Source organism: Polypterus senegalus, chromosome 12, assembly GCF_016835505.1.
Source record: "Polypterus senegalus isolate Bchr_013 chromosome 12, ASM1683550v1, whole genome shotgun sequence".
NCBI lineage: Eukaryota > Metazoa > Chordata > Cladistia > Polypteriformes > Polypteridae > Polypterus > Polypterus senegalus.
In genome coordinates this window covers 111,724,807-111,750,345 of record NC_053165.1, presented here as the reverse complement: position 1 = coordinate 111,750,345, position 25,539 = coordinate 111,724,807, and the positions used below count along the sequence as shown (strand labels likewise).

The following is a 25,539-nucleotide window of genomic DNA, read 5'->3' as shown; positions in this document are numbered from 1 at the left end:
GCTGCAGAGAGCGTCTTGCCTGCTGCTTGGCCCAAACGGGATAAGCAGGTGAGACGCTAACAGAGACGCATACAGAAAAGAAGCACCAGAGTTGTTGTCGTTTTAAGACTGCTTCCTGATCATTTTAACCTCTCGTTTTTAAGGATTGTTTTTTTTCTATTGGTTTTAACCTCCACGTTTTTTTTATTGGATTATTTATTGAAACTGCACTATTTATGGAACACTGTTTTTGTTGACTGTTTTTAATAAAAGCACTGTTTTCACTTTTAACCATCCCCTTGCTAAGATGCTCAATTATTGCCTTCACTGACTAGCTCTCTCGGTTTCATTATCGATGGTGTTGGGTTCAAGGGTTCCCAAACATCAAAGGGAGTGTGGAGCCAGAACCCACATCGTCACATGCATGTGCCCAAAAAAGAAGTCTGACTGCATTCACGTACCACTGCTTGCGAACTGAAGTGTCAGCATGCACTTTTCGAGGCATTACACATGTATTTTTTGAGCATGCCCGTATCGATCAAACACAGGGAGCTCTTCAGTATACTTGTGACTTTACGCTGTAGGAAGTAAGTAAATAAATCAAGGTAAATAACATTCAATCTGGCTTTTATGTAAGTAACACTTAAATGTTAATATTTTGGGCACAAACACCGTCCAAATCTAAACACTAGAGTAAGAGTCGCCCCCATATTGAAGAGTCTATAGCTGCAGGTGGAAGCTGCCGTCACTGTACTTTGTATGTAAGAGCCAGATCAAATGTTATTTACCTTGATTTATTTACTTATCTTCCTACAACGTAAACTAACAAGTAGACTGCAGAGCTTCCCGTGTACATATACAAAGTACAGCGACGGCAAAAGTGCAACGTGCATTCTTTCTCTGATGTAGAACTATCATCCTCATCTGATTTCACCTCTTTTATAGGACGTCTTTATATGAAAACAGCAGTGTCAGATCAGGGGAAGCGTGAACACGACTGAGAGAATAAAACGGAATAAAAAAAAAACAAAGCTAACCTTTACAAGTATCATAAATTTACACCGGCTGTTACAGACTCAAATCAAATGTATGTTTTTATTCTAAAATAGTAAGAATAAGAGCAACTCACTTCTCAAAATTGAGTCATCAGGGGTCGAACCCATGAAGTTTTGATTACCAGTCAACAGTTGTTACGGTTGTGACACCAAAACGGTCGAATCAAAGGGGTGTCAATGTCGCACCCTGACATGGGTTCTTTTTCTGCAGTTATAGTATCCCATAAAAGTGAGTACACCCCTCACATTTTTGTAAATATTTTATTGTATCTTTTCATGGGACAACACTGAAGATATGACACTTTGATACAATGTAAAGTAGTCAGTTTACAGCTTGTATAACAGTGTAAATTTGTTGTCCCCTCAACACACAGCCATTAATGTCTAAACCGCTGGCAACAAAAGTGAGTACACCCCTAAGTGAAAAATGTCCAAATTGTGCCCAATTAGCTATTTTCCCTCCCTGGTGTCATGTGACTCGTTAGTGTTACAAGGTCTTAGGTGTGAATGGGGAGCAGGTGTCTTAAATTTGGTGTTATCGCTCTCACACTCTCTCATACTGGTCACTGGAAGTTCAACATGGCACCGCATGGCAAAGAAATCTCTAAGGATCTGAAAAAAAAAATTGTTGCTCTACATAAAGATGGCCTAGGCTATAAGAAGATTGCCAACAGCCTGAAACTGAGCTGCAGCATGTTGGCCAAGACCATACAGAAGTTTAATGGGACAGATTCCACTCAGAACAGGCCTCGCCATGGTTGACCAAAGAAGTTGAGTGGACATTCTCAGCATCATATCAAGAGGTTGTCTTTTGAAAATAGAAGTATTAGTGCTGGCAGCATTGCTGCAGAGGTTGAAGGGTGGGTGGGTCAGCCTGACAGTGCTCAAACCATATGCCGCATACTGCATCAAATTAGTCTGCATGGCTGTCGTCCCAGAAGTAAACCTCTTTTAAAGATGATGCACGAGAAAGCCCGCAAACAGTTTGCTGAAGACAAGCAGACTAAGAACATGGATTACTGGAACCATGTCCTGTGGCCTGATGAGACCAAGATAAACTTATTTGGTTCAGATGGTGTTAAGCACGTGTGGCAGCAACCAGGTGAGGAGTACAAAGACAAGTGTGTCTTGCCTACAGTCAAGCATGGTGGTGGGAGTGTGATAGTTTGGGGCTGCATGAGTGCTGCCGGCACTGGGGAGCTACAGTTCATTGAGGGAACCATGAATGCCAACATGTACTGTGACATACTGTAGCACAGCATGATCCCTTCCTTTCGGAAACTGGGTCGCAGGGCAGTATTCCAACATCATAACGAACCCAAACACACCTCCAAGGCGACCATTGCCTTGCTAAAGAAACTGAGGGTAAAGGTGCTGGACTGGCCAAGCATGTCTCCAGACCTAAACCCTATTGAGCATCTGTGGGGCATCCTCAAACGGAAGGTGGAGGAGCGCAAGGTCTCTAACATTCACCAGCTCCATGATGTCATCATGGAGGAGTGGAAGAGGATTCCAGAGGCAACCTGTGAAGCTCTAGTGAACTCCTTGCCCAGGAGAGTTAAGGCAGTGCTGGAAAATAATGGTGGCCACACAAAATATTGACAATTTGGGCACAACTTGGACATTTTTCACTTAGGGGTGTACTCACTTTTTTTTGCCAGTGGTGTTGACATTAATGGCTGTGTGTTGAATTATTTTGAGGGGACAGCAAATGTACACTGTTATACAAGCTGTACACTGACTACTTTACATTGTATCAAAGTGTCATAGTGTTGTCCCATGAAAAGATATAATATTTACAAAAATGTGAGGGGTGTGATACTGTATATGTTTGAATAGAAGCGTACTTGTTCTGTTGTATTTGTACCTTTTGTGAAAGTGTTTATTTGATATTTGGACTTCAGGCTTCACACATTATACAATTCATGTCTACATTTTGTCAATTATTGCTAAAAAATGAAAAACATTTCTGTTTTAACGACGTGTTTACATAGATTATTGTACACATGAAACACACATGAAATGCATGTGTTCTAAGTAACGATATAGTATTTATAAAAGGTGTCATTTTGCTTGACTTCTCGCTCTATACAACACTAAGCAACTGACACGCAGGTAAACAGACCTGAGCCGAGAAAACTGTGCAGCAGTGGGGAGATGTGATAGCAGGCTGCTTGCTACTTATTGACATGTTTACAAGACAAAAGACGCTGACGGAGAGGTGCGAAGGGATTTGTGGTGTGATGGATTCACGAGTGTTTTTGTAGGCTTTGGTAATTCTAGTGTTAATCTCAGTAGAGTATAAGGAATTATAGTAGTCTCTAAATGTGTGCATTATATTTTTATGGTCAATGATTTTGTCTCCGTTTGTGCTGGTGATTGCTGGGATTGCACTGTGAACTTCTTGCTTGTGGATTTGTTGAGCTAAGATCTTATTAGCTTTCTCTCCATGTTCATAATAATGATGTCTTGATTTAAGTATGAGTTGTTCAGTTTCTTTAGTTGTTAAGAGGTTGAGCTCTGAATGGAGAGCCTGCCTTTTCCTATGTAGTGTCTCACTTGGACACCTGGCATGTTCTCAATCTATTCTAGTAATTTCGTTGATTACCTTTGATACCTTCTTGGTTTCCAATTTATTTTTGTGGGAAAGATATGAGATAATCTGTCCTCTTAAGAAGGCCTTCAGGATTTCCCACAGTGTTCCTGCAAAAACCTCTGAGGGTGTATTTGTCTCTAAAAAATGTATTTGCTTGGATATAAATTCTGTACAGTTCTCGTCTGCTAATAAAAGTGGATTAAGACGCCATCTGCGATATGAGTATGTGGGACATAGTGATTTTAGCTCCAAAATCAAGGGGGCATGGTCAGAAATAACAATAGTGTCTTATTTACGAGACTTAATCGTAGGCAAGAAGTTGTTATCTACAAAGAAATAATCAATTCTTCAGTAGCAATGATGCGCTGGTGAGTAGAAGGAATATGGTCTCCAACAGTTTTAATATGTAAAAAAATTACTAAGGAAACACCAAAAAAGCAAAGGAACCAACTTTTTCAAGGCAAGACTAAAAAAAGATATACAAGCAAGATACAATTTACTTCTTTTATGGATTAAAATACATTTTTTCATTGATTAAACTAAATTAAAAAAAATAGCCATTATTAAAAATGGTTTTAGCTGGCCAATATCAAACATCTATGGATGTATGTGAGTTAAGGAATATAATTCAATCAATCACTATTTTATACAGCACTGGTCCCAACATCTCATCACAAGACTAAATGCAAAGCAAAACTGAATGTGACACAAAGCAACATAAAAGCAACTAATTTTAGTGACAGCCAACCATCCATCAATCATTGTATACCCTTAATTAATATTCAGGATCTCAGTTTTTCACAGCTGCCTTTAATGTACTGTATCAAGTCAGAATAAAAAACAATAAACTGTATATACACATATGTAGATTGAAAAAAATAATTTGTTGAATAGCAAATAGCACACTGGCACAACAAAGACAAACATTTAAAGGGAAATATGTGAGATGTTAAACTTGAATGTTAAGGACGAAGGCAGCCTTATAGAGAGTGCTATGGAAAAAATATGAGTATAACAGCCTCAAAAGTGGATAAACATTCACCAACAGGTGAACAGCAGGGCTTTGGTATGGTGAATAAGCTAACATTAGCCTGTCTCTTATATTTTGTTAAGTTTTGAGATGAAGTCTAACATGAAGAAGGAATGCTCTAGTCATACAATGCAGGTAAAAAGAAAATGAGGCAAGTAATTTTGAAAGAAAAGTTGATCTTATTTTAACATAGCAGAAAACACTCACAGAATGATTCTGAAAAATTAAAAAGTTACTAAACGACAAAAGCATAACTTTCAAATGCTTGCTAATTTAACAGTAGAATTACCAGAGCCTATGAAAAAACCCGCAAATCCGTCCCACCTTAAATCGCTTCTTAAAATCGTTCACAGCTCTCCACCAGCGTCTTTTGTCATCTAAATGTGCTGATAAAAATCAGGCTGCAAGTAGCCGGCTATTCCATCCCCCCACCGAACTTCTCCCAGATCATGCCACAAAAAGTGAATGCAGACATGTCCATGCCAAATAAATAATATTCGACGTTTTGAAGAAATCATTTTATGACACAATTTACCTTTGTTTATTTACTTACTTCCTAAAGCCTAAAGTCACAAGTAGTGTGCAGAGGGCATGCTCAAAACTGTGTGTAATGCCACGAAAAGTGAGTGCTGACACTTTAGTATGCAAGCAATGGTATGTGCATTCTTGCTCCGATGTAGAAGGGAGCTTAGTTTACCTCTGTTACAGCGCGTCTATGTCAAAACAGCAGTATCAGATGCGGGGGTGGGGTGTGTTTGGGCTCGTGAATGCGACTGAGATAATAAAACTGACTAAAAAAAAAACCAAAGCTAACCTTTACAAGTATCATAAATTACACCGGCTGTTACAGACTAAAATCAAATGTATGTTTTTATTCTAAAATAGTAAGACTAAGAGCAGTTTACTTCTCAAAACGGAATGGTGCAGGATCGAACTCGCAACCTTTTGATTCCTAGTCAGCAGCTGATTCTATTGCGCCACAGAGGCAGCCATAATAAATGAGTGTCAATGTCACATGTTAAGGCGGCTTTTTGTTTCTGCAGTTATATTTTTGAATAAAAGCGCAATTGTTGTGTTAGATTTGTACCTTTTGTGAAAGTATTTTTGTGATACTTCAGGCTTCATACATTATATAGTTTATGCCTACATTTTGTCATCTACTAGTAGAATATAAAAAAGTTTCTGTTTTAACAATGTGTTTACACAGATTACTGTAGAAACAGAACAGACATGAAATGCGTGTGTTCCAAACAACAATCTATTATTTCCACTCTAACACTCCACTTCACTCCCTGAAAATCAATCAAGGCATGAGCTAGGAGAAGTCTGTGCACGTTCTAAGTAGGTGGGGGAATGGAATAGCTGTCTGCTTGCAGCCTGATTTTTATCAGCACATTTAGATGACAAAAGACGCTGGTGGAGAGCTGTGAACGATTTTAAGAAGCGATTTAAGGTGGGACGGAGTTTTTTCGTAGGCTCTGGTAATTCTAGTGTTAAGAGTCCTAACCTGTTTCGTATAGCAGTGATCAGGGCTAGATAAGGTCTGAAAATGGGATCATTAAACTGGCTAGCTCTCTACTTGGAAGTCATATTCATAACCCTTCTTCTCACCCAAAAGCAGTCTACAAGCAGACACCTTAAAAGCTATGGAAAATATTTTCTGAAGTCCTACACTTTTATACTTTTTTATATTACTGTTTCTACAATTCTATGCATTTGGTGCTCTGCTTTAAAATTTACAGCTGTAATGTTAATCATTTTATAACTAAGTACTTTGTGACACTATTAACCGAGTTATGTATAAACTAAAAGCTGACTATTATCCAGAAGATTACACAATAGACATGCACTTTATGGTTCTTGGCTTCTTGGAATAATTCTGTAACATTTATATTTAAAGAAAAGCTTGAAAGGGCACAGTCCTGAAGCCGGTTTCACTACTGCTTTAGGATTTTAACTATATATCATAGGTTTCTATGGGATTTCTTGGTGGATTTACTAATTTATTTATTGATTGATGGTTAGTTGGACTGGTAACCATAAATGAACTGATTCAAGTGAATGTAGGTAATTATAAGTGTGCCCGCTGATGAACTATGGAATGGTTCTTACTTTGTGTCTAATGCTGTTGGGTAAATATACTTAAATGGCCAGAGATGTAACTGCAATGTAACATGGTCTTGTACCAAAAAAGCTGAACGACAATTCAAAAACACACTGTATCTTCTTCATAAAGTACATCAATCTGATCAGTCTAGCCTTTAGACTAAACATTTCAGGATCTGCAAAGAATAAATCTCTCTCCACTTCTATTCTGCATCTAATAAACCTCTGTGAAATGAATTTCAAAAACAGACACATGCATACACTACCATTCAAAATACTCAAAACGCATTTTGGCAGCTGATTACTTGCCTAATTATCTTCTGTTGGGCCGAGGACAGAAACATGTGCATGCAGAAGACAGAACTTGAGCTTGAAAACCAACATATGTGAGGCTCCCAAGTGATTATGTTTCTAAAGAGATTGCACAGATTCAGTGACAAGCCACACTGTAAGGTTTTGAATCCCAGCAGTGTTTTTTGCCACCTGGGTACATAGTAATCTCAAGTTAGCATTGGCTAAAGAGACAGGGGAAGCATCTGAAATCTGAATTCTCTAACTGCAGACCAGAAACTCCTGTGGCTGGCAAGGTTGATTACTGTGACTCATGTAAACTGTCAACAAAGCTTAATGAGGAAAAATGGCACCTGCCAACAAATTTAAAATGTCAGGATTTAAAGAGTGTTCAATAGAATGCAGTCAGTAACAAGGAAATCTGAAATGTAGGAATTAAAAAAAAATGACACAAGAGAAATTAACATATCAACCTCCATTGTACAAACAGATAATCTTGTGTCAAGCTCTTGAATTTTTATGAAACAACATCTCTTTATAGGTCTTGTTAGCTGGAGCTCATCATATGTGAAACAATTCATACAGAAGGCTTCTGAATTGAATTAAGGAACAGTGCCTAAAAACAACACCAGGCCAACAATTAAATTAACTCAGAAGCTGTTTTTAGCTAATGAATATCATTGTGTTATGTACCATTTCATTCACAGAATTATTTTTTTATTCTGTAAGGTGAGATGAGAAGAAAACAGAGGGGCATGATAAATGCATAGCAAAAATGTACAATCTTTGCCTGTCTTGGCCATAGGCAAGTGCATGATTAATTAGGAAATTTCTGTATCTTTTATTACCTCAGTGCTCAGTTGGAAAATAACTATTTTACAAACTGAGCTTGCATTTGCTCACACAAAGGGGTAAGGAGGCATTTTACATGACTAGAAACTGTTCCAAACACTGAATGTTCGATTCTGTTCATCAAACAAAGTACAACAATGTGTTACAGAAACACTACTGTCAATTTATTTCCTTCAGTTTTTTTCAAGATGATATATTTTTTTGTTATTTAAACACGCTTTTAGGTTAAAGATTCTAACAGTAAAATCTACATGAATTCTCAGAAATAAGAAATAGATTTTAAAATAACTTTTCAATCAATCTCTACTTGTGCTTTATATACCCAATATATTTGCTGGCTTTGGGACTTTGGTTATAACAGAAACGACTCAAAAGTCTTTTGCATCAAATTACATGTCAGATTATTTGACAGCAGTACCAAAACTTGGATGTGCCCTTCAGGAAAACAGGTGTAAAAATTAATTTCACAAATCTGATATTTATCACTATTCAAAGGAAAGAATGACCAACTTGGAACCATGTGAAAATCCTTGATCTTACATCCTTGATCTTACATTCTCTAGGGCACACTACTACAATCCACAAATAGTGGGTCCAATTTATATTCAAAGTAACATGCTTATTTTGAGAGATGGGAGAAAGCTTGAGTACAAGGAATACATGCAACACATTGGGAGAAAGACACTCTGCACATAGGCACTGATATACTATATATACTGCAAAAATAGTTGCTGAATGCAAATACATATTTTGCACTACAATACACTATACTTACAATGAATATATTTGTTGTAAAAGAAATAAATGATCTTTAAAGCAATTTACTTATGTGTGATGTCTGAGCCCAAGATGCTTGATGACAACATGCAGAAGATGATTATCAAGGTGGTAATAGCAAGAAGTAATCACAGAAGTTAAAGTACAAGCCCCGCAGCACTGACTATGTTTTCCTATTTCTCCCAGGGGTGCCTGCTGGAAAAACAACTCAGCTTTTCATGGACGCCAGCCTGGCATACCAAGCCTCCTTCATTAGTACATATTTTCATTCCCTGTTACTAAATTAGGAAACCAAAAAGTAAAACAGGACACTGCCAAAGTAAAAGAAGGCACTGCTTGGGAATGATTAGTGAGACTTTTTTCTTTTGCACAAGCTCAAACCAAGGTCATTAAGATCCACTCATGCTTAAAAATAAAAAAAATGACAGGGACTGAGGCCAGACTGAGACAAGACCATACTGCCAAAACTGGCAAATCAAACAAACAAATAAACAGCTCTTGTATGCACTGCCAGTGTCAACAGGAAGAAAGACCCCAAGGAACTATAATAAGGAACACAAAAAACATATAAGCAAGGGTCAAATGAGCCTAAATTCTGTCTCTCTCTCTCTAAATAAAATGTTTGTATCATGACATACCTATAACCAATTGCTTCCATTCAGATTGTCAACTAAATATTAAGAAATCTGATTTTAAAGCAAGAGTAAATTATTAGTCTGTGCATTTTCCAGGTATTTTCTTTTTTATATAAGAAGAGGGTTTACCCTTGATTAACAGCAATACACCTTAAATTATTAACCATCAGCTGCTCAAGCAAAGAGGAGGTAAAAAAATTTTATTTGTTTCACAATAAGAGGGGGTTTCGAAGGAACGACCGCATCTTCTTAGCGTGCGTTCAGCGCGAGCAGCAGAGATGCAAAGTGGCTGGCGTGTGGCGCACCCCGGGGGGAGGGGGAATAACTCATTCACCACAGCTTTATTACTGGCAAATATCAAGAAATAAAAAATGAATGTAAATGGATACAATGAAAATAACAATCTATTTAAATTGTATATCCAGTTAACCAAACCCAGGGGTGGGCGAGCAAAGTGAGCAGGGCACGGAGCCCCCTAGTTGTATATATTTTCTGACTTCACAACAGATGGAAAGCAAAATTAATTTTTCAAACTATTAATTTTACAATAAACAGGGACAACAACATATGATAGTCATGGTTATAATACTGACAGCCATAGTTCTAAAATGTCCTCTATTCTTGAGTCGACATTATACTGGGATTTAACTCATTGTTGGTGGCAGCTTCCAAAGTCAAAATTGATTACACTCTCAACATATTATGCAAAAGTCAATATACCTTTTTCTAGCAACTAAAGACTGCTGTTGCTGATAACATGGTGCAGTATATTCAATTTCAGTAGCTTATATAAGCAGCATGTACTTACATAGCAAGACTCCAAACTGCCTATAGTAAATTAGCATGCAATGTCAAAGAGGCAAAATGAAAATAAACAAAAGAAAAGAAAAACAGTTTTTTGTGTTCTCTATAGGCTATGAAAAGCTTCAATTTACTTACAAGTGACTGACACCAAAGAGTCATGTTTTAATGAAGGAAAGGAAATAATAAAATCAGTAGACCAAAACTAGCACTAGTATTTCTATCTCTTATGCAGTAATGCATACTATTAAACATACTCACCATACAGATAATAATTTATGCCATTGTTTATTGACTTCTTTTTTATATCAACATACTCTGAAGTGATTAGTATCATAATTTACCTGGAGGAAGAAATTTCAGTTGATTATTTGCCAATCGCAGATGCCGAAGTGACCTCAACCGACCAATCTCAGGGCAGACTACTTGCAGTGCATTATTGCTTAGATCCAGGGACCGCAGTTTAGCTAAAGAGCCAATAGCTGTAAAAATAAAGTATGCATGTATTTATTATTAAATGTTCTTAATCAAGAAATAAATATTATACTAAGCTGTCACATAGTCTGACAAAGTTTGATTTTGTAGACATTACTAAAATGGTTTACAGGCCAACAATGTTATTTTGCATCTTTTAGAGATCCATAACACCACTTTAAAAACATTGCTCCCATTTTTTCATTTACCCATCCAAAAACATAATGATCTCACTAAGTTTCTTAGTGGGTTTATTGGGAGCCACCATGGGAAACTGTGAGGAGAAGGATTCATTGTTTTAAAGGATCTGCCTGACTAGGAAGTATTTCCTGGATGCAATATAGTAGCACTAGAAGTACTTCCGGATCCAACAAAAAGGATACCACTCTACCTCACCAAATGTTTCATCTACATTGTAACTTCTGCAGGTCAAATTAAACAAGTGATTCATAATTTTAAATGAAATAGGTTAAACCAATACTGATCAAATATAATACTTCAGAGTTTCATCTGTTTACTGAACAGCCAAATACTGCACTGTAGAAGTAACCTGTGAACTGCACATTGAATGCAATATTCCATCTACTTAGTTTATCTGGTAATCCACGCACTTTCCCTTTATACAGTAATCCCTCGCTATATCGCACTTAGACTTTCGCGGTTTCACTCTATCGCGGATTTTAAATGTAAGCACATCTAAATATATATCACAGATTTTTCGCTGGTTCGCTTTCTGCGGACAATGGGTCTTTTAATTTAGGTTACATGCTTCCTCAGTTTGTTTGCCCTGTTGATTTCATACAAGGGACGCTATTGCCGGTTGGCTTAGAAGCTACCCAATCAGAGCATGTATTACATATTAACTAAAACTCCTCAATGCTATAAGATATGTTTCCCGCACGGTGCTTGTTTGCTTCTCTCTATCTTTCTCACTCTCTCTGCCTGACGGAGGGGGTGTGAGCAGAGGGGCTGTTCGCACAGAGGACACGGACGCTCCTCTACAAAATGCCGCTTTATCGCGGTGCTTCTGTATACTTAAAAGCACGTATTGATTTTTTGATTGTTTGCTTTTCTTTGCGAGCGCTCTCTGACATTCTCTGCTCCTGACGGCGCTCCTTTGAAGATAAGATATGTTTGCTTTCTTTTAATTGTGAGAAAGAACTGTCATCTCTGTCTTGTCATGGAGCACAGTTTAAACGTTTGACTAAAGGGTGTTATTTCATGTCTAGAGGGCTCTAATAATGTTAATATTAGTTTATAAGGGCTTAAAATATATAAAAATAACCATACAAACATATGGTTTCTACTTCGCGGATTTTCACCTATCGCGGGAGGGTCTGGAACGCAACCCCCGCGATCGAGGAGGGATTACTGTAAACCCCAATCAACATGAATTTTAACACACATGCACAAGCCTACAGCCCCCACCCCGACTCCTTATAGAATTATGCTTATTTGAATATGCAAATCAATATAAATAGCCCCTTCTGTTCATTGTTTTGTTAAAAGACAATGGCAAAAGCAGGTGTAAAAAGAAATAAAGAATTTCAGCAAATGTGAAATGGAGGTCCTACATGCTTAAGTTAAAACAAGGTAAAACGTACCATTTGAGGTCTTAAGTAATGGTATAAGCAACAAACAGAAACTGATGGAGAGGCACAGCATGGCGAAGGCACTGAAAAGTTCAAGTTGAGAAAGTCACACAGTGCCCGAAACAAGAAAAGAAGTGGTCAGATATCAAAGTCAACGTGAAAAGTCGAGTTGCAACCCACTGGCTGAGCGTCTACACCACTGGAGGATGCAGCAGAATTTCGTGGCTCACACCATTTAAGCAGTGAGCTGCTGCAATTATTGGAGATACACTTATATATCTTGCCATAAAATAAATGAAGTGCATTTTCTCATTCATAATTTTCACATAAATAGGTGGAAAAGCTTTCTATTTACATAAGTAAATTAATTCTCTGAATGGACTTTCATAGCAATGTGCGTGCAATCCATCCCTCCAATTACATTTGGAAAACCAGACATTGCTGCAAATTATGTTTTGATGTTTGCCCATTCAACCACAGTGTAAGATATCTTATACTGTATATCTGGATGACAAGCGGATAATGCTATCCCATGCAGCTGGCATTGCACAACTCAATGAAGATGAAATACCAGATCGGTTATCCAGTTCATGCTGAAAAGCTTCTGTGGATAAAAACCCGAGGGTAGACAGAATATGCAAAGGAGTAGGTAGTGCACAATTCCTCAGTCAGCCTTTGTAAAGCCAGCCCCTGTTCAGCTCTTGAAAATCTAAGTTGATTTAGAAGCCAGTCGTCATAATTGGACAAGAAATTTAAAGCAGCCATGGTAATTGGAATAGTTTGTCCATTTCGAGCACCATTTTATTGTTACAGATTACAACCCAGTGCTTTAAATTTGTAAACGATATGCATTTAATTTTAGTGTATTTGATAATGCCCGCATCATGGATGCAAATGTGAGAAAGAAAGGGAAACCACACAGAAAAAGTAGCACTGCTTTGATGCTGTGTGCTGCATGTTTACAAAACTAAGGAGAAACAAGTACACATGGTGTGAGGTTGCCATGAAAAAGTATGTAGTATTGAGTCAAGTTTAGTTTTTATACATCATAACGTTAGTGTTGAAACAGACGTATGCAACATTTTTATGCATATACGTTTATACATGAGGCCCCTAATGTGCAAAATATATATGACTAGCCATGGTACCTGTCAATGACATGTAAAAGAATGATTAAAAAATATTTGCAATCTGTTTCCTTACTTGTACCTTCTCTTGAGCTCATTGCCATAATGGCTGCTTCTCAGACTCCGTTATTCTTTTTGTGGCACCATTTTTGTCTCCTGTCCAGTTTTATACTTGTTGTCTTTGAAGATGGCTCTCTATCAGCATGCCCCCTATGCCTTTGCTCTTCCCATTGTGTCTCACACACTCACACTTTCTCTTGTATCGTGTCACCAAAATCAAACTGACCAATCAGATTGCACACCAAAGTCAAACTGACCAATCAAATTCCTCTAAGTGACTGGACACACAGATCTTATTGTTTTATTATACAGTGATACCTTGATATACATCCGCTTTGGAACAAGTCCAACTTGGCATACGTCCTGTTTGGACATGAAAAATTTTGTTTGGTATACGACCTTTGTTTGTCTCTCTCGAGACAAAGCCACGACTGCCCACAAGCGTCAGTACTGCAGTTGCTAGCATTCAGTAAACAACCCGCGTGCTACCTGTTGTATGTGATTGTTCAATGATACTTTTGTCCATTGCTTTATGTTCGGGTGTTGAATGCTATGATCTGCGTCTTTTGAGACATATGACTGCCAGAGGGAGGGATGTGGTTTAGAAGGCACGCTGTATGGAGAGTTGGTTCAACATGGTTCAAAATAAACAGCATTTAAAACGTTATTCTGAGTGAGTCGCTACTTCAATCTAGAGAACACTACACTACCTTTGTTTACCTCTCTCGAGACAAAGCCACGACTGCCCACGAGCGTCAGTACGGCAGTTGCTAGCATTCAGTGAACAACCCACACGCTACCCTTGTTTACCTCTCTCTAAACAAAGCCATGACTGCCCACGAGCGTCAATACACCAGTTGCTAGAATTCAGTGAACAACCTGCACTATAACTCTATGTGAATTTTCACGTGATTTTGTGTTTTTTTCGCGTAAATTTGAATTGATTGTTGAAAAGTATGAAGGTGGCATGCGTATCCGGGACATGGCTGCTGCATACCATATGCCGAGAACGACAGTATCTACGATTGTGAAAAACAAAGACATTATTAAAAAGTAAATTGAGGTTAAATTTTCATTTATTTCATCTAATTGCTTTTGTATTTATGTATTTTAGTATTAAGCAGTGTTTTATTTATTTTATATAACCCCATCAATGTATAATATGCCAATAACAATAGGATTTTTTTTCATGGGAACGGATTAATCATTTTCCCTTTATTTCTTATGGGAAAAATTCATTTGGTATACGTCCTGTTTGGTATAAGTCAAAGGATCTGGAACGGATTAAGGACGTATACTGAGGTACCACTGTATAGCTGATTGACCGATATGTATGGAAGTATCTGTCTTCTGAATACTAACTTATTCCTTACAATATTTTGACCATATCTGTGACTTTGTTTTTTGTGTTTTATAGTTTGCTCCCGTTCCTTTGTTTTTCTTTGGCCTATTTTTTGTATTGTATTATTTGTAAATCTACCCTGGTCCCTTCAGACATGATTATGTGTTTACGGTATCACTGGAAACCCTCATTTAAGGCACCTGTTGCTTTAGGTTTAATGCTAAGACATTACCTAGGTTCTTATATTGCTTTTCAGCTGCTTTTGTGCTTCTCTTTGTATACGCTTCTTTTCTTTTACTATTTTTATTCAGATTTTTGCTTTTTTGAATTGAGTTTCTAGATTTTGGTTCTTGATCCTTTGTTAATAGACAATTTTTTTAATTATTTTAAATTTTTATACTTTTTCAGAATTTTGTTTGGGGATTTTTTTATTTAATTACATTCATCTTTATTCTATTTTCCATCTGTCCAAATTAAACATTTCTAAGATGTTTCTTATTTGGACCAGAGCTTTTCACACTTTCCCTTCCCTTTTTGGATTTCTTTTTAAGGCTAATCACAACAATATATAATATGCTTAAAAAAATAAATAAATATAAACAAAAAGTATGTTAAATCAAAATGTAGCTCTTTCTTCAAAACACACAATTGCTCAATGTGCAATCTTACCAATATAAACAAATATATAAATAGGAGAAAAGACAAAGTTACTGTTTATATCTCAAACGGAGATCCTTGAGGGCTATCACGACTGAAGGTTTTTATTCCAGACAATATTTAATTAGCAAAAAATTACTCTTGCATTTGGAACATCCTTGCTTTATCTTAATTTTAATTAACTTATTAGCCCTTTTCCTTAACTAGCAGCCGAACAACACTGAGATGCAAAATGAGCCAAGACGTATTCAGGTTAATCAGACACTGTTTTTCTGCAACCAATTTCTTAATTTAAAGCTATTTCTCACTTTAAACACAACCCATTTATTTCTATTGCTTGTTAGTGCTCCAATTCTACCACACTAGACATTCACAAATTTTTTCTTGTTTTTCTGAGTGCTTCTGCAATGTGTTTTGTGACATGTGTCTTATTTCTTTTCAAAAAAGTTTATTGAAACATACATTTTTTGATGGACTTGAAGGTACAAATGGGATCCAGTTAGCTGGTAGTCTGTTAGCTTGCTTTATGCCACATTGTTGTTTTGCTACTTAAAAAAAAAATTAAAGTTTCTGAATCTTAAAAAGCAAGTCACTTTAAATGTATACTAAAATAACAGATAATAATAGATGGTAGTAGATGACTACTAATTAGAAAAGAGGTTGAAGCAAAAAACCTGCAGCTACTGCGGCACTCCAGAATCTGACTGTGACTTAAATTGTATATTTAAGCTACCATAATATATCATTCAATCTATCAACTTTAATCTGAATGAGTCAATGTTTGTGCCTTTAACAATGCTGGAAATCAACAAACTGGATTGTCATCAAACAGTTGTTCATGTGTAGTGTCCTTAACTGAATATTTGTAGAAACACCAGTATATAGGCATCAAAGACAATTTTAGGGTTTACATTAATGATAATGCATATTTATTTAAGACAATGTAACTATACTTTTTTTTTTTAACGTTTGGGAAAGGTCAAAACTAGAAAATAGTTTAGATTTACTCTTTACATTTTTCTAAAATAAATAAATAAACCAAACTGCCTTATTTGTCAAAGATATGGAAACATTAAATTACACAATTTTAATGTATTTTATAGTTCACCAATTAATTCTGTTCCTAACACTATAAGCACAACATGTGCCATTATTTGCCTTCTCCACTCTAGTTTGGGTGATAAAATACCATATTCTAACTTAGGTTTTAACTCTGTGTGGTGTGAAAACATCTACTGCTGTTGGGAGAGTCACAGTCTGGTGAATTGAGCTGATCTGAAGCAATGACACAAAGAGCAAAAAGGATGCACAAAGCCAAGCTAATGTAGCATGAAGAGCTGCAAAGAATCCATCTTTTAATATTAATATAGTGACAGACTTTTGCTTATAATTTATAATGCAGGTTGTTTTCAATAAATTAAGCAAGTTCTGCACATTGACATACAACTTGAAAATGAACTTACAAACAAATAGTGAGGAGAAACAGGATGGCTTAATCTGAAAGTCATTTTACCTTATCTTTCTAAAGGTTTTTGTTTAAAAAATCTCAAGTTGCTTAAATTTAGATGTTAGCTCCAATTTGGCTACTCATTATGTCCAATAGGTTCAGTCCCTGAAAAGGGATTAAGCTGTATATTTCAAATACTAGCCAGTCTTAAATGTTTAATTTCCTCTCAGTTACTATTGTAATGTGGTGGCAAAATCAGATTATGACTGCACAGATCATGATGTATGTAAGTACAGAGTATTATTTGAACATATTCCTGGGGTGCAATTTAAAAGAAAAATACATTGAATTTCTGTTTCAAATCATGTGGAACTGTGGAATAACAGCATGGATATCTTTTGGTAAATTGAGTGAATCTGGCATTTTTAAAATACGGTGGTACAGTGGCATTTGTCATAAACCGAATCACACATAAAATAGTAACATTACAACAGATAATAATTTTGAATTGCCATCTTTTAACAATGGGTCTATTTACATGCATACAAAAATCCATGATAAGGTGAGTAACCCAGTTAAGGCAGAAACCTGGCTTCTTAAAAATCTCCATTTACATGCACAAGTACACTTCTGGGGTTGTCCTCTGGCAATATGCTCAGACATCATTAAACTGTGCAAAAAAGAGTTAAAGTCATCCACCGTGAATCCAAAAACAAGTATGAAGCCTGTGATAATTTTCTTCTGTCTCATAAATACATTTAGTTCTTCATGTGTTGCAAAGTACAGTAAATAACATCCTCCAACTAAGCTACAAGTGATCTGTAATATAAACACTGTTTCAGCGTATCTACAGCAAATAGCTGGATTTAAACTAAACTGACAATTTATTTATAGGTTTCCTTTTACCAGATTGAACGTGGCATACTCTTTTCTATTTGGATGTGCTATTAAGCCCTACAAAGGACCAGCATACCAATACATGTGCTTCTTGCCTTATACCCAGTACTACTGGGATAAAAACATAAATATTTTTACATCAATAAAATATGAGTTGCATTAGGTTACTTGTTACTTTGAAAAGGAATCAGAATATACAATGCACATTTCTTTTAACACATTACCCCCACACTGCTCCCGATATTGTGCTGCTGAGCCTAGCACTGTAGGACCAGATCATCAACATAAATTTAACAATTTCTGAAATATTAAGACAGATTATTTCAACCAAGAGAATGAATAATGCAACTGCCCGAGCATTTACCTCAGGAAATCTATCTTGTTGGCACATCTACCTGTGGCTGCTGCGACCGTATGCCAAATAAAAAAAGCACGTGTAAACAAACAGAGTGCAATGGACATGTGCAGACTTAAAAAATCCTGGTTAAGGGTTTATAGGCACATAACCAGAATACTCACAGAGAAATCTGTGTGTGTTAACCTGGTTCCTTAGAGGCTAGTAACCTGGTTTCTCCAACCAGAATAAGCTTTTACTGGGTACTTTAGAAATCGGGTTTCTGTGAATAACCTGGTTATTAAAGTACATTGCAAAACACACTCAATGTACATTTAAAAAAAACAGTTAAATGTTCAAAAGAATTTAAAAAAATTAGAGAAACAAAGTACAAAAAGTTAGTAACTGGGAAATTATAATGCCAATTATAATGTCAATAATTCAATTGAAGATGGACATAAAGAAACAGTACAGTGAATGTTTTGCTATTCTTGGTGTTAAAAAACAGCTTCAAAGTGGCACGAAACTTCTGCAGGTTTTAATTATATTTTGTCACATATAAGAAAAAAGCCTGTTTCTTGTGGGGTTTGAAGTAAAGAGCAGATTGGGGAAGTATTTTGAGTTCTTTCCTTCTCCCTTAAGCCAGGAAGACCTGAACCCACCAGAGGTACAGTGATGTCTCCCAGGCCTTGCCTCTCTGATCACCTCTTCCTTCCCTTCCAGTACATGAGCAACAACTCAACAACCAAATGTTGTCATTTGAGACCAGCGAAAGAATGAAACATATGCCAGCAAAGCCTAGTGAAAATTTCTTAAAAATCAAGATTGAACAACAGTATCATTATTTGGACTCCCCCAAATCTTTATGTTGGCTTGTGTTTCAGGTTCACAAGATACAGGTAGGAGTAGCAGTAACAGCACTAATACTGCTGTGTGTACAGACAGTAACCAAAATGTTGAAGGTAGCTTTGTGGTGCTTCTAAGTAACTGACCTGCATAAACAAAATGCTACAAAGTGTCACACCATTAATTTTAAGTCTGATGAGCCAAACCAAATGAGTGTTTACAAATTGTAATTGAGAGACAAGGGCCATTCTGCAGGTTCTTCAATATTTGAGAGAAAAGCCTTGCAAAATAAGCATGGTGACCTGAGCCTAGTTAAGGTAAAAACGTAGAGTCTGTTACCCTTCAGCCTAACATGTTCATTTTAATAATATGAGAAGAACAATCAAAAGGAACAAAAATGATACTGAAACAGCTGAGAGATCATGCAGACTCTACACATACAATAACTAATTTTTTATGAAATAATTACCTTAAATAATTTAACTGATTACATTAAGTGACCATTTGCAATTATTAAGTGGTAATTTAATTGTTTATTTATATTTTTGAACTGACAGCGATGAACCTGTGTATTTTAATACAACGTCCATGAAATTAAAAGCACAGAAGGCTTGCAACATCCCTTCACCACAAATCTCTCAGAATTTCAATGAAAAGCCTGGCCTGACCAATATACACCACACATAGCTATCTACAGTGTGTGGCAATTTCTCATTACTGACCTTCTTGGGATTATTTTAGTTTAGCATGATTTGATCTGGAAAGATTTTATGAGTAAAACAACAAATAACTTAACACCCATTACTCTGCATTAAAGACAGAAACAACCAGAAATTAAAAAAGCACTTCATAGAAAAACCACTCAAAAGCAAAAAATGTTCCAATAAGTGTAATGAATCACATGAGCAAGATTTTGTTTAACAATATTGCTTGCTGCGTTACAAGGCAATCCTTATAAATCTGAAATAATCACAACATAAAACATTATTTCTTACCTTCAGGAACAACTGCAATGTTGTTTGAGTGAAGGTACCTTCAAATGAAGAAAAACACATTAATAGAAACAAGGCAAGAACATTAAGAAATGCAAGCACAACATCATAAAAAAAAAAAAACATGCACACACATAATAAAGATAAAGATAAAGGCCATCAAGGGTGTCTTCAAGAGTGTCTTAAAGATTTTACAAACATAATTTACATTAAAATAGGTAATGCAACCAACAGTTGGGGAAACAATTTTTCCCCAATTATTGAATACTGTTTATTTAATCATACATGGAAAATTGGAAATCAAAGCCTCAGTCCACTTTATAACTTGTACATGTAAGTACAATCACAATGGAGCATGACTTCAAATTTGTTTCACAAGACCAGGCATGTCTGAAAAATGAAAAAGAACAATTTTAAACAATTCTCTAGTGACCCCTAATGGCAGACTGGCTGAAAATGTTTCATTGAAGAAATCTGTGACACAAATCATCAATGTTCCAATATAATGAAGATATCTGTGCTTTTTTACTTGTTTCCACGGATAACAGCATTTTCATTGAATTTTTCTTATTCAGCTGATTAAAAAATATTGTCTTTCCAAATGTAATTATTTCATCTGCTGTATGATTGTTTGACCAGAACATGTACTTTTTCTTTTTTTTTTTTACTTACATGTACTTACATTAATCAGAAATATTGCTACACTTGGAATGTTCAAACTATCCCACATTGAAGAAGACACACTTATTTAAAATAAAATCCCACAAATGTTATTATAATTGAAGATGTTTTCTAGAGCTAAAATAATTGCCATATCTGTATAACTGAATATAAGTAGATATTATAATTACAGGGTGACTCAAACCATATCATATTTGTGACTTTTCTACTATCTTAAAACTGGGTTTATAAATCAAGCATTAGGCCGCTTCATTAAGCAAACAAGAATAGATGTGATTTTGTTTCCATGTTCTTATTTCATATGTAAATAAACAACATATCAAATTTGTGCATTTATCACAGGTCTGAATATCATCCTGTTTTGCATACAGACAATGAGAATGTCTGCATTAACAGACTGAAACCTGCCTCACTTTTCAATGTTAAATATACTGTAATCTTTAAGATCTAAAAGAAAAACAAAATCTGATCTAACTTCAACTTGTGTTAAGACAACATGCTAAAATATAAATTGCTGCCATCTAGTGGTAAAATGGTTGCTAACATGTGAATAGATAGCTTAGGCAGAAGACACTGGGCTTTTTGAAAACATCCATCTATCCATCCATTATCCAACCCGCTATATCCTAACTACAGGGTCACGGGGGTCTGCTGGAGCAAAGTAGGAAACAAACCCCGGGCAGGGCGCCAGCCCACTGCAGGGCACACACACCAAGCACACACTAGGGACAATTTAAAATCGCCAATGCACCTAACCTGCATGTCTTTGGACTGTGGGAGGAAACCGGAGTACCCGGAGGAAACCCACGCAGACACAGGGAGAACATGCAAAATCCATGCAGGGAGGACCTGGGAAGTGAACCCGGGTCTCCTAACTGTGAGGCAGCAGCGCTACCATTGTGCCACCATGCCGCTTTTTAAAAACATGCTAAACAGAAATAATGAAACTTCAGCGAAATTATCAAAGAAGCTTCTGTTGACATTCTGTTGACATTTTTTTTAAGTATGAAAAAACATCAGTAACAGAAGAAAAGACAAACACAAAATAAATTTTAAACAACTTGGGTCAATAAAAATCTGTGAAGAGTTAACAAAGACTCAGAAAAGGTGGGGAAATCTTAAAGAGGTCTGCACTGGACAGTATTGAGCACCTGAGATCAGCAAAATTTTATTATATTAGCAAACAATCATCTTACAGATGACAACTGTGTAGTATAATCACATAATTAGTTTAGTTGAGTGTGGATATTTTCATTCTGAACCCTTCAACAGACTGCTGCACTATCCAGGAATGACGATTCCTGCATTGCACACAATGCTGCCAGGAAAGCCACCCTAGGTGGAACTGAGACTGCTATTTTAGTTTGAAAAACCGAGGCATACATTTGTGAAGGCAAGATTGGGTTGGTTGGGGCTGAGGATTGGGACAAGCTGTGCACATCTTCTTTAATAACTATCTTCTAATTGTCATGGTGATATTTTGTGGAATGCACTATTGCCAGCAGATGTCACCTTTGGGAAATGCAGAAGGGTTCAGAAACAAAGAGTCTGGGACAGTGCATAGTTATCCAAATGCACAGGTAGGAGACTAACCCTGGAAAGGAGGATATGCTTTTGGTTGGAGTGAGGGTGGACCCAGTTGTCATTGTTCATGTTGAAACAAATGACATGCATAAGGGCAGGCTGTGAGTTCTGTAACCCAGATTTAAAGAGTTAGGTGCCAAGCTGAGGAGTAGAAATGACAAGGTGACTTTCCCTGAAGTTCTACCGGTGCCGCACACCAGTTCAGGTAAGATTCAGCAGGGTAAAGGCTTTTAACATGTAGATCAAATCCTGGTGCAGGACAGAGGGGTATAGGTTTTTGGGGTATCTGGACCCATTCTGAACAGATAGGATGTGTTTCACCTTGAATGATCAAATATGAACAGAAAGGGCACCAACATATTTGTGAGGTGGTTAGTTGAGGATTGATTACACTGTGAAGTGTGTCATGCCAGGATCTGAACATCACATGCAGACAAAGGCAGTCCTATTAACATAATGACAAAAGTAAAGTTGAATATTCCGTATGATTTTCCTTGTATTATATTTTTCTTGCTGTATAACAGTATTTTAAAAAATGACCATCTGTGCTGAAAAAGGCGGCCCCTTTGGATTTTATAATGATTTTATATGAATAGTATTTTTTCAGCGAGAGGGAACGTTCCTATGGGATTACTGTATAGCAAAGCAAAAGCATTAGTGCAAGTGGGAGAGACAAGATACAAGAGTGCATGCAGCTCAGTAGGTATTGGGTATGACTGTTCCCATCTGGTAGTGTGCATAGGAGCAGGGGGCTGGGAGAGAGCTGGAAGTGCAGCACCTGCAGCTTTGAAGGTCCATTCATATGCACGTGGACAGGATGCTCTCCTATTTGTCTCCAAGAAGAAAGCAGTTACTTTGCTTCTTAGTAACTCAAAAGCATGTACATATTTAATAAGTGGCACTTGGCTGGTAGTGCCACAGAGGAAATTCTCTGACTGAGACAATGAAAGGTAGATGTGCCTGTTTTGCAACCTTCACAACACAATTCCTCCTGGCCAACAGAAAGCAGCACACAATCCCAGGCCAAAAGAAAATTAACCTTGTAATCATTTTTATAATGTGGCAGGAGACAGTTGTTGACTGAAAGGAAAGGAACTGTGGTCTTAGGGGTGTCGAACTCCAGTCGTGGAGGGCCGCAGTGGCTGCAGGTTTTCATTATAACCATCTTCTTAATTAGTGACCAGTTTTTCCTGCAAATTATTTCTTTTAATTAGCTTGACTCAGGCCCCTTAGTTGTTTCTTTTTCCTTACAGAATGAATAATTAAATAATGGGTTTAATTAACAGCAAGCATTGGCTTCTCATTAAGAAACTGGTTGGAGTTTGAAGCCTCAGTTTAGCTGGTCATCTGTTGGCTCGTTTCACTTCTCATTTCTGTTTGGCTGTCAATTAATGAGGAAACAAATCAATTCAGAGGACTGAATCCTTCTAACAGGGCTATTAAAAGAAAGAGAAAAAAGTGAATTAGGAGTGAAAACTGGTCACTTGATTAGGAAAAGGGTTAGAATGAAAACCTGTAGCCATTGCTGCCTTCCAGGCCTGGAGTTCGACACGACAACATAGTATTTTAAAAAATCCTGAAGGTGTGGGAATATATGGACATCAAAAGGCAGAGCAGGAAACTTTGGTCTGGTAGTTCCTGTAGACGAAGTAGGACTTACTAGTGCAAAAATTAAATATTGCTTGTTAGAATCATAGGACATACCACTGAGGACATAAAAAATGTTTGAGGGAGATGAAGCAGGAGAACTGCAATTGTTTTAAAAATGTCAAGGCCTGCTTACTAACCTCCAAAAAAGAAGTTAATGCAGCAATCCTAGGGGTGAGTTTGTAAATGCCTTACTCAACAAGATATTCAGATACCAGAAATGAGTTCCCCAATTGATTTAGACTAGCTTTCTGCATGCATAAAATGAAAAAAAAGATCACAACACACAAATCATACAGGTAACAAACTCACTAATGCAAAATGTATAATATTAAAGATGGCATCCACCACTTTAACAGATGTCTGCATAGTTGACTTTATCAGGTACAGGTGCCAGCACTTTCCAGTGAATATAAGGCTGCAGTGCTGACATCATATTTGTATCTGGCTTGCAAATAAGATGGCAGGAATTGAATGTTAAATGCACTTATGTTCTGCTTGTACAGTATTTGAAACCTAAAAATAGTTTTTTAGCTTATTGACTAGCAGTGGTTAAAATCTTCATTTTTCCCAAAGTACTCAGTACTCAGAAGAAGAACAAAGAGAGAGCTGTTACTTTAAGCATATTCTTTTTATCTATTATTGTGACAGACCACAGCTTTTAGTAATTAATACAGAAATCCTGGTAATTCCAAAGGTTTCACAGGTTTTTTTTAACCTATATTTACATATCCACATTATTACATGAACCATTAAATTATTTCATATTTATAAAAATATTTTTTTAATCAAAAAACAAAAAAAAAAATCTTACACACATTTTTAAAAATTGGTGACACAGCATTAGAACACTACAGTACAACAATTTTGATGGTAACAGGCTAAAAGTTCAGAAATGTGGGACATAGCTAAAGTACCAATTGTAAAATGATCAAGCAGAACGTAACTGATAAATGTGTAACAGACATTTCTAATTTTTTTTGTGAACAAATTGTTATTAATAAAAATGGGAATATATGGGAAAATATGGGAAAGGAATACGGTAAAATTAAACCAACAATAATAACTAATTGTTGGGCTATGCAAGAACAAAAACAAACACCCCACCACCACACCTGAGACAGTTAATTAAACAGAAACACAATAAGAGAAAAAAAAAAATAGATATTTTATTAATAGTTACTTGGTAATAAAACTGTAGCTCTACATTCTGAATATCCAAAATGTATTGTTTTGACTTTTGAAAAAAATGAGACTTGCTTGAATTTAGTTTAGAAAAAAAAAAAAATCTCTGGTTATTCAGCAGTAATAATAAAGGCTGTAACTAATAAGATTCCTTACTGTAGTATTACATGAAGTTGCATTTCAGTCAACAACATAATCACAGCAGGAGTGAAGTACTAGCTAAATTTATATTTATTTACTTGTTCACAATTTCACTATACATAAAAAAAATGAAACAGGATTAAGTCAATTCACAGGAAAGGATCATACTTACAACTCAATCAGATTTGGCAGCTTCTGTGCAATGTTTTCTGGCTGGGTGAAAAACCATAGGAAAAAAAATAAATAAATCTGAGATTAGAAAAAAGGGCTCAAAAAGTGCTAAAAGCTTTAAAATATGCAGTGTTTTTTTTTGTAAGTAAGACATTATTCTGCTAAGTAAAACTATGTTCCATGACATGAATAGATCTGCATACTCTAGCAAATATAACTGCATTGATAAACTCAAAATTT

General features: G+C 36.3%; 1 protein-coding gene across 1 annotated transcript in view; it reads right to left on the bottom strand.

Moving 5' to 3' along the window:
* Positions 1 to 25,539, bottom strand: part of lrrc28 (leucine rich repeat containing 28) — a 145,680-nt gene that overhangs the window by 95,694 nt on the left and 24,447 nt on the right. Inside the window, exons 3-5 of the mRNA XM_039773270.1 lie at positions 25,301 to 25,341; positions 19,894 to 19,931; positions 10,467 to 10,604 (exon numbers count right to left, since the gene is read on the bottom strand). Coding sequence (XP_039629204.1) covers positions 10,467 to 10,604; positions 19,894 to 19,931; positions 25,301 to 25,341 — 217 coding nt within the window. The remainder of the gene's footprint in view (positions 1 to 10,466; positions 10,605 to 19,893; positions 19,932 to 25,300; positions 25,342 to 25,539) is intronic.